The sequence below is a fragment of the Acomys minous genome, assembly GCF_964271855.1.
Source record: "Acomys minous genome assembly, chromosome: 13".
Taxonomy (NCBI): Eukaryota; Metazoa; Chordata; class Mammalia; order Rodentia; family Muridae; genus Acomys; species Acomys minous.
Genome location: NC_140495.1, coordinates 2,913,817 through 2,928,076, shown reverse-complemented (window position 1 = coordinate 2,928,076; position 14,260 = coordinate 2,913,817). Strand labels below are relative to the sequence as shown.

The window sequence follows — 14,260 nt, the reverse complement described above, 5'->3', positions numbered from 1 at the left end:
GCGCCCTCCTCAACTCAGCTGCAGGTTTGTTCCAGTGGAAGATGCAGCTTTAACAAGGTCTGGGTGCCAGGAAAAGACTCCAGGGACAGATGTGTGTGGTGTGCCTTCTCGCTGCTCACTTTTGTGTGTGGACACGGTGTGCATCTATGCTAATGTGCGCTTGTGTGTATGAGTGTGTGCATGTGTGCTTTACCTCCATCTCTTAGGAAATCTAGATTTCCAGGACGATTTGGCTTGCAGGATCCCTCTCTGCTCAATGCGATCCGGGTAGCTGAGAAGTTCCTGCTGGGCGCTGGGTGGGCCAGCCAGCGTGTCCTCTCCCTGCTGCCTAGCACAGAACAAGGGGAGATCCAGCATTTTAGGTTTTATCCTTTTTCCATTTTCTTTCTGTACGGGTGACACCAAAGCAACTTAGGAAGGAAAGGGTCTGTTTACCGTTTACAGCCCAGCACCAAGGGGTGCCGAGGCAGGAGGCAGGACTTGAAGAGATGGAGAACACTGTTTTCTGGATTGTTCTTTATGGCTTGCCTTCCTACCTTTTTTATATAGATCAGGACCACCTGCCCAGGGTGGCACCACCCACATCAATCATTAATCAAGAAAATGCCAGGGCCGGGTGTGGTGGCCTGGTGGCGCACACCTGTAATCCCAGCACTGGGGAGGCAGAGGCTGGTGGATCACCGTGAGTTCGAAGCCAGCCTGGTCTACAAAGTGAGTCCAGGACAGCCAAGGCTACATAAAGGAACCCTGTCCCAAAACAACAACAACAAAAATAATAAAATAAAAAACAAAACAAAACAAACAAAAAGAAAAAAAGAAAAATAAAGAGAAAGAAAACACCCCTCAGACTCGCCCACAGGCCAATCTGATAACTGAGGTTTGCTCTCTCCAGTGACTCTTGGTTTGTGTCAGGTTGACACCCAGCGTTAATTCTGCTCGTTAGGGTTCTGACCCCTGGGGTCACCTAATCCAAGGAGACTTTCTAGACACCTCAGGTTGAGGTTACAACTCCCTGTGAGGCAGGAGGAGCACAGAGGGTGAAGGTAGGGAGCCATCTTGCCGGTAGCCAGTTCTCAACTCTGTTTTTAAGCTCTAACACAAGATTATATGAACTCAACAGTACCGAACATTTTCACTTTTTTGGAGTTGTTTTTCCTTACACTTTTCCTCTGCTCAGACGTGGAAGGCAGAAGACACTGGCTCACTAATTAGAAGTAACCATGGTTACCAAGCTGCCTTCAAAATATCCTGAAGAGTTGTTTGGTTGGTTCCCCCCTACCCCCTTTTTGGTTTTAATTCTACAAAAAAACATTTTATTTGACAGCCGTCTTTGTTTTCTTTCCGGTGATTGGGTGAGCTTTCAGATTCAGTCTCTTAGCAGTTGTGTTAAAAGCTCAGAGATAAAATGAAAAAAAAAACACTCATTAAAAACATAATTCTTCTTACTGAATTATCTTAAATTTTCAGTTGATTGCATAATGCAGGAGGGCATGCCCTATAGATTTCAACATGGCCTCACAGAGAGACCGTGGCAACCTGAACAGGTTGTGGAGGCGTCCACTTAGGACAGCGCTGTGGGGAGCCGGGCCTGTCTCTCAGCATAGGTAACTTACTGCACGGACCTCAGTGGCTGGACGCTGCACTGGTTACTGCACCTCATTAGAGTCCATTGCCGTGAAGGACGCCATGACCACGACAACCCCTCTGAAGGAAAGCGTCTGCCTGGGGCTGGCTCACAGCTCAATAAGCAGGCAGCGTGCCGGCAGACATGGTAGCTGAGAGTTCTACCCATGGATCTTCAGGCAGCAGGAAGAGCAAGACACCGGACCTGGCTTGAGCTTCTGAAACCCCAAAGCCCACACCTGTGACACACTTCCTCCAACAAGGCCACGCCTCCTAACAGTGCCGCTCCAAGAGGACTAAGCCTGCGGGGGTGGTGTGGGGGTGAGGTGGGGGTGAGGTGGGGGTGAGGTGGGGTGGGGTGGGGGTGAGGTGGGGTGGGGTGGGGGTGAGGTGGGGGTGGCGTGGAGGTGGGGTGGGGTGGGGGTGGGGTGGGGTGGGGTGGGGGTGGGGTGGGGGTCAGGTAGGGGTGAGGTGGTGTGGGGTGGGGGTGAGGTGAGGTGGGGTGGGGTGGAGGTGGGGTGAGGTGGGGTGGGGTGGGGGTGGGGTGGGGTGGGGTGGGGGTGGGGTGGAGTGGGGTGAGGTGGGGGTGGCGTGGAGGTGGGGTGAGGTGGGGTGGGGTGGGGGTGGGGTGGGGGTGGGGTGGGGGTGGGGTGGAGTGGGGTGAGGTGGGGGTGGCGTGGAGGTGGGGTGAGGTGGGGTGGGGGTGGGGTGGGGGTGGGGTGGGGGTGGGGTGGAGTGGGGTGAGGTGGGGGTGGCGTGGAGGTGGGGTGAGGTGGGGTGGGGTGGGGGTGGGGTGGGGTGGGGTGGGGGTGGGGTGGAGTGGGGTGAGGTGGGGGTGGCGTGGAGGTGGGGTGAGGTGGGGTGGGGTGGGGGTGGGGTGGGGGTGGGGTGGGGGTGGGGTGGGGGTCAGGTAGGGGTGAGGTGGTGTGGGGTGGGGGTGAGGTGAGGTGGGGTGGGGTGGAGGTGGGGTGGTGTGGAGGTGGAGTGGGGTGGGGGTGGGGTGGGGGTGGGGTGGGGGTGGGGTGGGGTGGAGTGGGGTGAGGTGGGGGTGGCGTGGAGATGGGGTGGGGTGGGGGTGGGGTGGGGGTGGGGTGGGGGTGGGGTGGGGGTCAGGTAGGGGTGAGGTGGTGTGGGGTGGGGGTGAGGTGGGGTGGGGTGAGGTGGGGTGGTGTGGAGGTGGGGTGGGGTGGGGTGGGGGTGGGGGTGGGGTGGGGTGGGGTGGAGTGGGGTGAGGTGGGGGTGGCGTGGAGGTGGGGTGGGGGTGGTGTGAGGGTGGTGTGGGGGGGTCGTTCCTGTCTACACCACCACAGCTCCTTTTCTCTTTCTGTAACTGAATACCTGGCAGGTTGCTGCTTACAGAAGGGAGGATGTACCCACGACGCTAGTCAGTCTAGTCAGTGCCGTGAAGAGAGCAAGGTGGCCGCAGCGAGCGGGGAGGCCGCTGGCTCGGGGAGCTGAGGAAGCCTGACTGGCTTCCTTCTTTCCCTCTTCTCTGCAGCCTGGAATTGCAGTCCAGGTGCTGAAACCACAGCGTTCAGGGTGGGCCTTCCCCCCTCGTGTGAACATTACAGCCGTTTCATCATTTCCATGTGTTTCTATGTAATCTTGCACGCATACACAATGTTTACTGGTCACTCTGACACTCCTCCAAAGACTGATGACTGTGCTCTTGGATAACCAGTTCCCACGGCCACTGGGGCGTGTGCCAGGAAGGAGGCGGAGTAGCTCCCTTCAACAGGATGGTGTCTGTATGGCCAAAAGGTGGGGTGACACTTGTGGAGGCTTAACCAGACTGACAACGCACTAAAAGCAAACTGCAACACATCCTAAGATGTCAACAAGGTCTGGGGCCTTACAACGGAATGTTTGTGTTGTTCTGGGTACAGACTCAGCGAGTGTCCCCAGAATACTAAGTACCATGAAGTTTTCAAATCTCCTTGGAAAAGACACTCAGTGGATGCTGATGCTCAGAATTCAGAGACCAGAACTCTGAAGAGGAACTTTAAAGTGATCTAATAAGCAAATGCACGTGTGTGTGTGTGTGTGTGTGTGTGTGTGTGTGTGTGTTCTGTGACTGTGTCTATGTGAGTGTACTGTGTGAGTCACTGTGCATGAGTGAGTGTGATGTGTGTGTGTGTGTGTTGCTGAGGATGGAACCCAGTGTCTTAAACATGTTAGTCAAATTCTCTATGACTTAGCTACACCTCTGGCTTTCTTTTCACTTTTTATTTGGAGACACAGTCCTTCCAAATTGCCTTGAACTCACAATCCTCCTGCCTCATCCTCCCAAGTAGCCTGATTTCAGACCTATGCCAGCAGCAGTTTAGTTTCTGCATCTTTAATACACTGAGTAAGCCCCCCGGAAAACCACCAGTGTACGCCTTTTCTTCCTTTGGTATTGTCAGTACTTTCTGAGCCTAAAAAAAAAATCATGAAAACTAAGAATCAATTTGCTTACAACTCATGGAGGTCAGTTCTGTGTCTGCCACGTGGGCCCCAGACACAGACTTCACGTCATCTAGCAGATTTGGTGGCAAACCTTTCTGGGTTTTGATTGGAGCAAAACTATTAGGCTGAATGTGTGAGGGGAGGGGTGGGATGTGTCCCTCGTGTGTGTGACATCCAGGAGAGTTGTCTGCCTTCCGTCTTCCTGTGTCTGCCTGGGAGGGCTTGATCACGGCCCTGTGTGTGTTTTATTTTCCCAATAAAATTGCTCCTAAGACTTTGGCGGAAAGGGACCTGAGACACGTTGCTTCACTGGCTAATCCATTATACAAATATCTATTGAGTCCAGACACCATGGTAAGTGGTGGAAATTAAATGAAACAGACAAAAATCCCTGGCCTTGTGGGACTGAGGTCCTAGCAGGCAAGGTAGAAAAAGCAATCGATTTGTGTACGATGTAATTCTGAGAGACGCTAAGGAAGGAAGCAAGAGAGAGACGGCAGAGGGGATGGGTCAGCAGGTAGGGTACAGCTGAAGGATCTGGAAGGTGCAGCCATGCTTTTCGGGGAAGACAGGATCCTCAGAGAGGATGAGACCCGAGGCAGAACTGGCTTAGTGCTAATGAATCGGGCAGGGAGTGTTAAGGAGTGAGGCTGAGTGATGGGGCAGCCGCAGGAGTAAAGGGAGCTCTGTCCAGCGGGATCTGGGAAGCAACCGGAAATCTGGGGCAGCCGCTGTAGCGCAGAGCAGAAGAAAGGCGCAGCTCGTCTTTTCCACATTTGATGATAAATATTCTCAGAATCCAGAGCCCAGGGGAAATTAGTGAGGCCACAGCTCTCTCTTTGCCTCGCTCCTGCTGTATTTACCTCCAGGACAAGCAATAACTTAAAGGTGCCGGGGGAAATATTGAACGCACCTAGGCATGAGGCTGAGAGATTAAGAGTCTTTCCTTTTGGCGCATGTGGCTTCTGGTCTTGTCAATCTGAGGAGATTTAGAACCGCCTAGAAGAGACAGCTCTGGGTCTGTCTGTGAGGGTCTTAGGAGGGACGATTCATGCTGTGGACGGCATTATCCTACAGACGTGCAGGGTCCTGCACTGAATAAAAGTCTCCTCCTCAGGCAACCAGAGCAGCAGCGCTGGTCTCCCTCACTGTGTCCATGCGATGTAGACAGCCGCTTCTTCTGCCACCACTACTGTGGCCACTCCAGCCAAGGGACTGAGTCCTTCCACTGAGAGATAAGTAACCAACACACCAGGGCCCTTCTGTGGAGCCTCATCCTTGTGTTTGGAACCATCACGCCTGTCTCTGAATCCATACACACTGTCAGCTCCCTGCCAAGGCCTACTGCTCTGTCCATAGAAACATAAGGGATCTGTGGTCAAATGGATGGACCTAGAGATGATCATCCTGAGTGAGTTAACCCAGAAGCAGAAAGACTCCCATGGTAGATACTCACTAGTAATTGGACACTAGCTGAAGAGGCATGTCCCACAAAAGTCTTCACTTACCAGGAGATTGGGATAGATGTGAGGACATCCTACTGGGACTCTAGGTAAGAGAAACATAGGAGATGGGGAAATAGAAGGACCCAGAGGGTCCTAGAAACCTACAAGAAGAACATTATGACGGGTGAATCTGGGCTGGGGGGGGGGTCTGCTCAAACTACTGTACCAACCAAGGACAATACAAGCAGTAAACATCGAACACCTACTCAGATCTAGCCAATGGACAGGACATTCTCCACAGTTATGTGGAGAGCGGGGACTGACTCTGACACAGACTCTGGTGCCCCATATTTGACCGCCTCCCCTTGGTGGGGAGGCCTGGTGGCACTCAAAGAATAAGCAGGCTACCAAGATGAGACTTGATAGCCTATGACCATAGTGTGGGGGAGGAGGTCCCCCTCAGTCATAGACCTAGGGGAGGGGAGTAGGGTGAAAGCAGGAGGGAGGGAGGAACAGGAGGATACAAGGGATGGGATAACAATTGAGATGAAATCAGAATAAATTAAAAAAAAAAAAAGAAAGAAACGTAAGGGAAAATATCCTAAAATGTAACTAATTTCTGTGCTGGGGACAGATCATTCTGAGCATTGACTTTGTTGATTTTATTGACATGGAACATACACAGACACGCGCGCGCGTACACACACACACACACACACACACACACACACACACACACGACAGCCCGTGTATGCTGTTGTCCTTTTAGATGGCTATAGTCTCCACTTTATTAATGAGTGGGTTCAATGCTGCCTCTGAAATGCACTTTTCTATTTCTATGAGATCTTGTACGGCTTCATCTTTGAAAACCCAATGCCCACATCCCCGGTGATTCAAAAGCCACTAGTTCAGCTCAGCTCTTCATCCGTTGGGTGCTGTTGGCTCTGTGTTCAGTTCTGAGTCCTTCCTCTGCCTAACCCTGACCCCAACACGCGTTTGCACACAGGGTGCAATCTCACCCCATCGCATGGCTGGCTGGTGGTGCGCTAGCTGCACAGACTACAGATGTTTTGAGTGAATGTTAGTTACCACCCCCTCACTGTGACCAAAGCAGCTTCAGGGGGACAAGTCTACCTCAGTGAGAGGCCAACGAGGGGAGCATGGAGAAGCAGAAGTTGATGCTGGCACTCAGGTCGATGTCTCTTTTATTCAGCCTGGGATCCCAGCTCTCGGGATGTCACCACCTGTGCTCAGGGGCCGTCTTCCCCCTTTGGTTAATCGTGTCTGGAAGCAACCGCACAAACACACCCACAGGTGTGTCTCCCAGGTGGTCTCAATTCAATCAAGTCACAAAAGAAGGCAGACCATCACAAATGAGAGTCAGATGCGTAACTGAGGAGGCGGCCTCAGAGGAACCTGTTGGGACTAAGTGAGATGGGAACCATAGGCAGTGCCGGTGCACTATGTAAGCTAACTTTACACTGAATTCTAACTGCGGCTTCTCCTTCCTGGGGCCACCAGACAGACTCCCTAAGAGTCCCCTTTCTACCACTGAAGAAGCATTGAGTGTCCCAGTGGGTGACGGTGGGGTGGGTGGACCTGCTGAGCCATGACATAGATTGGATCATGTTGCTCTCAATGTATGTGTGTCCTGGAGGCCTTAGTCAGGATGAGCCTCCGGTTCTGGGTGACAGGTGTCCTTCCAGCATGCCCTCTGACTGACTGCGGTGTGACAGGGCTGCGGGAAAGCTGCTACGTGTAACTGTTTCCTCAAGGGGCCAGGAAGGGCTTATAAAACTCACAAGACACAAGAGGCCCCTCCCACGATCAGAAAAGTGCTAAAAGATTTCTGGGAGAGAGGCGACTCTTCTGTGGAGCTGCCTGCAAGTCGTGCAGGGAGATATAAGGCTAGAGCTTCCAGGAGCTGCTGCCGGCCCCACTGCCACCCAGCTTGGGCTGTGCTTTTTTCTGGTGATGCCAGTTTGCCCGTGCTGCTGTAAATAACCCTGGTAAACCCACCAAGCAAGTTATGTATGGGTGGAGTCATGATTTGTTTGGTTAATCAGTGCCCGCTCTACTTGTGGCAGAACAGATACAGATTCCCCACAGCAAGTAGCACACAGCAGAGGCTCCGTGCTACATCCGTGGAAGTCTGAGAACAGCCTGGGGCCAGGAGCACAAGAGCTGCCTGGGAGTCAACTTGGATTTGCTGAGTCTGTGCAGTTTATTCTGACCTGCCCCACCCCCCACCCCCGTGATTCCTTACATTCTGTAGTTTCAGGGTGCTGGGTAACAGCCTCCTTCTCACCTTAGGTGCATCAACCTTCAAGTCTGGGACTCACCAGCTGGGGCACCAGGCTCAGCCACTTCCACCTGTCAGGGTCACCACCTTGTCTGTAGAGGACAGGTTCTGGGGCTATCACTGCCCTCTAACTTACTAAAGGTCGGAAGAACCCCTAGAGAAGTCTTGTGATGGGAGAGCCTCTACGAAGAGATCAGGGATCAGTATAGCCAGGTGTGGGGCTGAGCCCAAGGGCACTTCCACAAGGCAACTCGCCTTTGGTGGAGAGGCCAGTGCCGCCGTGCCCTGCACAGTTCCCATGTGGACCCTGAGTACCAGGCTTCACTCCTTGTCCACTCTGGAGACCCTCACTGGACACAGTGAATGAGGGGCAGAAGGAAACGTCTTTAATAGCATAGCAACGTTAGGTCTGGGAGTCACTGGAGGAACACTGCCCCCCCACCCCCAGCCCCCAACCGCATGGCTGGGCTGAGGCGTGTGACTGCATTGCACACTCTGAGCAGACAGATTTCACATTGGGAACGTAATAAATAGGTACTCAAAATGACAAACAGCACAGACAAGGGGTTGTGTCATGGTTGGTTTCTCATTCCAGCTCCTCCAAGCAGGGCGGAGAGGCCGGCCCTCTACGACGGGTATTCGTAGTCCTCGGCGCTGCGCCGGCCGAAATCCATCCAGCCCATGTAGTCCCTGTCACTTATCCTGTGACTGGGGTCCAGGCTCTGCAGGTTCTTAAGAGCAGACATGCGGCCAGAAGGAGCTGCGGGGTAGAAGAGAGGAAGGAGAGCGAGAGCCTTAGATCTCTTAGAGATTATGACCAATTTAAGTCAGGACTAAAGCGGTGCAGAAAGCCGGTGTGTGTGTGTGTGTGTGTGTGTGTGTGTGTGTGTGTGTGTGTGTGTGTGTGTGCGCATCTGTGTGTGCCTCAGTATCTTTTCCATCTTATTGAGTCAGAGCCTCTCCCTGCACCTGGAGCTCACTGGCCTGGCTCTACCCGCTGGTCGGCAAGCCTCAGGGCTCCTCCTATGCCTCCCGGCACTGGCGTTGTAGGCACACACCACACCCAGCTTTTTCATGTGGGTTCTTGGGGGGGGGGGGCGGTGTTGAACTCAGGTCTTTGTGCATGTGCAGCAAGCATTTTGCTGACAGTGCCATCTCGCCAGGACTTCGGAAGGGCACCAAACAGTTGCCGCTCACCAGAGATGCGTAGAGAAGAAAGCAGAGGAAGGATTTAGATGGGTCCACGTCTCCCTGCCTGGCTCGTGGGTGAGCTGTCTAGGTTTTCCTACCCAAAACAGCCCTTCATGGCGCACATATCCCTCAGCAGATGCCCAGCAAAGATCTCCCTCGGACTCACTGACTTCTAGATGTTACGACTGAGCATCCTGGCACCCTTAGCTGGTCACAGAGCTTCCTGGGGCTACAACGCTGATGCTAAGACTCTGGTTTTTAGAAATAGAACCGAGGAATCAGGAAGATGGGTGGTTCAGCAGGTGGCCGTGCTGGCTGCACACGCCTGACAGCCTGAGCTCAGACCTCCTGGAATCCATGTTGGACATCCGGTGCAGGTCCTAGGCTGAGATGGGAGGCAGAGACAGGAGAATCCTCCAGAAGCTCATAGGCCATGTAGCCAGGAGTATGAAATGCAGGGACAAACCAAAGAACCCTGTCTCAAACTAGGTGGAGGGTGAGGGCCACACAACGCCCAAGGTTGTTCTCTGACCTTCACATGTGCACTGTCATGTACACACACACACACACACAGAGAGAGAGAGAGAGAGAGAGAGAGAGAGAGACAGAGAGAGACAGAGAGAGACAGAGAGAGAGAGAGACAGAGAGAGAGAGAGAGACAGAGAGACAGAGAGACAGAGAGAGAGAGAGACAGAGAGAGACAGAGAGAGAGAGAGAGAAGTTTTTGTTGTTTTTGTTTGTTTGTTTGTTTGTTTTTTAGAATGAGGTCCAGTAAGATGGCTCAGTGTGTAAGGATGCTCACAGCCAAGCTTGACAACGTGAGTTTGAGTCCCTGGACCCACACAGTGGAAGAAGACAGCAGACTCCTGTGGGCTGTCCTCTGAGCTCCACAGGACCACCACGGCACACCGCCTCACAAATAAATGTAAAACCATAATGGAATCAAGTTCCCTTTCTACATGAGTATTGTTTGCAAATTATTATTTTGAGAGCTATATCCCTTAAAAAAATAATAGCCTGAAGACTAACTGTCAGATTAGCATTCAAAGAAACTGAATGAGAAGTCACAAAGGATGAAACTTAAGTCAGCCACTTTGATCAAAACACAGTGATTACCATGCAATGGATTCCAGCCTGTGGCAGCTGTGTGATCTGGGCAAAGAGGGGTGCAGTGACACGATTCCCTCCGCTGTAGGCACATGCTGTGCTCCCAGCCCACAAGGGGTTGACAATGGCCTCCTGAGCTTGGACCCGGGGTAGCACCTTCTGGGCTGAGGGGTCTGTCAGGACCACCGTGGGGAAGCCCAAACCTCTCCATGGCTCCCACTGAGCTGGGACCACAGTACTCCCACCTTTTGGGTATTTTGCGGGAGGCCACGGGCAAGCACAGCCAGAAGGATTACTTATTGATAGGCCTTTGCCAGGATCCAGTAAGCAAGCTAATGAGAGGGTCATTGGAAAGAATGCAGGGAAATAGAGGAGGAGCTAGCTGGGGGGAGGATCAGGAGCGGGGAGTGGAACTAACGAGCGAGTGTGGTGGGTGAGTGTGATGTGCGTGTGCTCCGTGCAGTGAACGTCACAATGAAACTAACTCACCACCACGGCATAACTATCACATATTAATAAGACATTTTTTTTCAGTTACCCTGACTTACTGAATAAACAACCCCACACTTCCTCTCTCTGTCCCCGTGCCTTCCCTGCTTGGGAACTGAGAGCTGCTCAGTGAGTTCCTTGGGCAGACAGCCCCAGCCTGTGCAGAGAAGCCCCAGCCGTCTGCCTGCCTGTCTGCCTGCTCACTACCTCAGCAACATATGTGTCTGCTTCCCCCGTATAGTCACAAAAACACAGCCCGCCATCCCAAGGGCTTAGGGATCGCTGTCCACCCTGAGGGCGTGGCACCCTCCTCCCCCACCCGTCAGTGCCGTGGCAGCGCACCACTCAGGGCGGCTGTGTTTGGCCCACGCCTGGTCCTCACAGCTCTGTCCTCTGGCGTGGTGCTGCCACCTCGCCTTCTACCCTTCCCAGAGCTACACAGCGAAGGGACTCAGAACCCAGTCATGGGGTAAAGCAAAGGGACCCGACTTGTCTTATACCCTGCTGCCTCCCAGACGCCACTGGCTTTCTTTCTCTTGGCTTTCCAAACATGAAAAGTGGGTGAGATGCTCTCTGTGCACTGTGTTACGGGGCTGAAGGAGACTCACAGAGGTAGCATCTGGCCAAGGGCAGGGGGTGCACTAGAGGTCCCCTACCACCTCAGGAACATGTAGCCCAGGCTGGCCTCAAACTCGCTGCCCGGCAGGGACTAGCCTTGAACTGATCCTCCCACCTGCACCCCCTGAACGCTAGGCTCACAGGTGTGCGTGTCACCACACCCCGTTCCCTTCGGTGCTAGAGTTGAACCAGGACTTTGGTGCACTGAAGGCCAACAATTCAGTGAAAAGTGTAGAATGCTTCAGAAGGGTCTGCTGGTGGTCCACACCGGAGGGCCGGAGGGCCGGAGGGCCCATCCTATGCGAGGGTCAGAAGGTCAGAAGGCACGGGGAGGGGGCACCCAGGTCTTCTCACTATCTGGTTATCTATCTGTCTGTCTGTCTGTCTATCTATCTATCTGTCTGTCTGTCTATCTATCTATCTATCTATCTATCTACCATCATCTCCCACCTCCTTCCTTCCCTCCCGTTCTCTGTTCAGTTAGCAGGAAAATTACCCAGAAAGGGGTGGCTGTAGGGGAAGTTCCCAAACAGGAAGTATGAAATCTCTTGATTTCCCCTCATGCCCCCTGGTCTCATCTTCATGTGAAACTCCAGGAGACTCCACCAAGCACTCCAGTTTCCCCTCACTAGTCAAGCCAAATGCAGGCGACAAGCCATGGGCTGCTCAAATGCAGCCGGGGCACGCTGGGTTCCTGAGCTCCGCAGAAAGGACGCCCACTTCCCAGGTTTTAATCCAGTTTTCCTGCTCCAGGTTAGCAGACCCCAGCCAGAGGCCACCATCCACATCACTGCGGATAAAGGCAGAGAAGAAAGCTGTCTTGAGGGCTGCCCTCGAAATCCCAGAGCCAGGAGGAGACCTGGGTTCCTCTGCCTTCATCTCCTACATCTCGCAAGTGAGAGGCTCGGAGACAGGAAGGGAACACGCTGAACCGCTCCCTGGACTCAAGGGGAAAAGCCTTCCAAGGCTGAGATGCCCAGCTGTGGACAGCCTTGGACACACCTTTCCAACATCTCTAGAAAGGCAAGGTACATCTCTCCTTGGGTGGCCATGTTCACTTGCAGCCAAAGGAACGCTGACTGCTGCTGGTGCTCTGAGACGGGAGGGGGGAAGGCGTACACAACACCACTGCTCTTCTCAGCACCGACCCACTCCCCCTGCAAGAGGGCTTCCAAGGGCCAGTGTCTGCGTGGTCCCCAGTCCCGTTGCAAACACCGCAAAGGAGATAGGGCGGATCTGAGGGCTCTCTTTAATGTTGTCCTAAAGCACGGTTAGACTTCAGCCCTAACACCGTGCCAAAATCAATTCAGAGAAGGGTCTGTGAGCCGGCTCCCCTTAGCCAAGAGGTAACTCCTCTGCCCACCTCCCTTCTTGGGTGCTGCGAGCACCACCTGCCTACTGCACTGTGCGGTGTCGCATACCTCAGGGAAGAAAAGTGAAAATCTTGCAGCTTGTTTGTCTCCTGTTTCCTCCTCCCTGCAGATGCTAAAAGGAATCAGGATTGGGATCTCAGAGCCGCAGCAGAAGCGTGAGGGAGAGCGGGCTTCCTTACCTTTGCGGACCTGCTGGATGTATCGCGCTAGCAGTGCGCCCAGGCGCGCTCGGGGCTCGCCGTCCGTCCTGAGCACGGCCCTCAGCTGCCTTCGGGGTGCCTCCTCCAGCCGCTGCACCTCCGGGTCCTCGGCTTCTGCAGGGGCTACCGGTTGCGTCAGGGCGCCTGCAGCCAGGACCGCCATCAGCACGCACAGAGACACACCGCTTTTCATGGCTGTGGGGAGCGAAGGCGAGGTGCGTGAACCAAAGGTTGACCTCGGCGGGGCTCCAGCCCAAAGTCCCGCACCCAGACGCCAGCTGAGGCCAAACGTGGGGGCTGCAGCCGCGCCAAGATTGGCTCATGCCTTACCCTATCCAAGTCCCTAGCTGCGCCCTGGTCACCGCGCGCCCTCGGGACACTTCTGCCTGGCTTTTGTACCCAGAGCCCCGGAATCCCGCAGAGAAACGATTTTTTTTCTGCCCGATTTTCTCTGCCTGCTTCCCTGAAGTTCCAGGACGCCTTTGTAGCTTTTTTCTTCTAACCAGAAAAGCACTGAATGAAAAGCACTGTGTGTGTGTGTGTGTGTGTGTGTGTGTGTGTGTGTGTGTGTGTGTGTGTGTGACAGAGAAGAGAAGAGAGAGAGAGAGAGAGAGAGAGAGAGAGAGAGAGAGAGAGAGAGAGAGAGAGAGAGAGAGAGTATTCCTGGAGAGAAATGAGAAATGCGGGAGATTAAGTCTATTCGTTACATTAATAAACAGGAAGGCTATGGAAAGCATCATTTAAAGCAAAGCACGGGCACGTAAGTAGAGGCTGTGTTTCTAGAGATTCCTTGGCGTTTTATGGGAACAACCAAGAGGCCACTGTGCACAACAAAACCCAGAAACCTGCGCCCAGTCCTGAGTTGCGGCCAAAGCCCCACCACGTATGAGAGCTGAGCAGACAAATGAGTCCTGAGGCATAACGATGCATTTCTATCCCCAAAGCCCTGACCCTTTCCCCCCCCCCCCTGCAGTATTTAGAAAATGAGCATAAGTCTTAAAACCTCTTGGTATTTTTTTTTAAAATAATTGCAAAGTGCTCGGAACAGCAGGGGAACCCTAAGAACGGCTATCCCAACCTTGCCGCGAACAGGGAACACACAGGAGAAAACAAGACCGGACACAGCAGTACCCACCCAGACGCATTTTAAAGTCCAGCGCCGTTATTTCTGACTTCAGGAAATCCTTCCAGCTGTCAAAGGAAGAAAAGCACAGAAAATAGCAAGACGAAACAGCAAGGGGTGCAAAACTGCGGGCCAGTAGTTTTCACAGTCATGAGTCCTGGTTCGGCCAGCGGAGACACCTACTTACCTCTGGCTGGGGAATCAGCTGTGGTTCGCGGTTTCCAGCGGAGCAGGCTGCTGTCCAGCCAAGTTCAGGGCAGGCGGGAGGGCGGCTGCCTCTTAAATAGCCCCGCCCGGCGCTCGCGCAGCCAGTCATCTGTTTACCCAGCGCTGACGCAGTC

At 53.7% G+C, this 14,260-nt stretch overlaps 1 protein-coding gene across 2 annotated transcripts; it reads right to left on the bottom strand.

Moving 5' to 3' along the window:
• Positions 1-8,182: 8,182 nt before the first annotated feature.
• CCK (cholecystokinin) lies at positions 8,183-14,260 on the bottom strand. Of its 2 annotated transcripts, XM_084754368.1 has the most exons (4): positions 14,107-14,260; positions 13,932-13,987; positions 12,776-12,991; positions 8,183-8,578 (listed from the first exon to the last, which is right to left on the bottom strand). In XM_084754368.1, the coding sequence occupies exons 2-4, from the start codon at positions 13,939-13,941 to the stop codon at positions 8,445-8,447; spliced, it is 360 nt and encodes a 119-aa protein (XP_084610494.1). In that variant the 5' UTR covers positions 13,942-13,987; positions 14,107-14,260; the 3' UTR covers positions 8,183-8,444. The 2 variants fall into 2 exon arrangements, with proteins under 2 accessions (XP_084610494.1, XP_084610495.1); XM_084754369.1 differs by lacking the exons at positions 13,932-13,987; positions 14,107-14,260 and adding an exon at positions 13,127-13,280.

What these genes read in the sequence shown, in the direction of transcription:
- CCK (XM_084754368.1), bottom strand. An exon ending in CATCCAGCAGGTCCGCAAAG is followed by an intron (nt 8,579 to 12,775) that starts GTAAGGAAGCCC and finishes TCTACCCCGCAG; the next exon opens with CTCCTTCTGGCCGCATGTCT.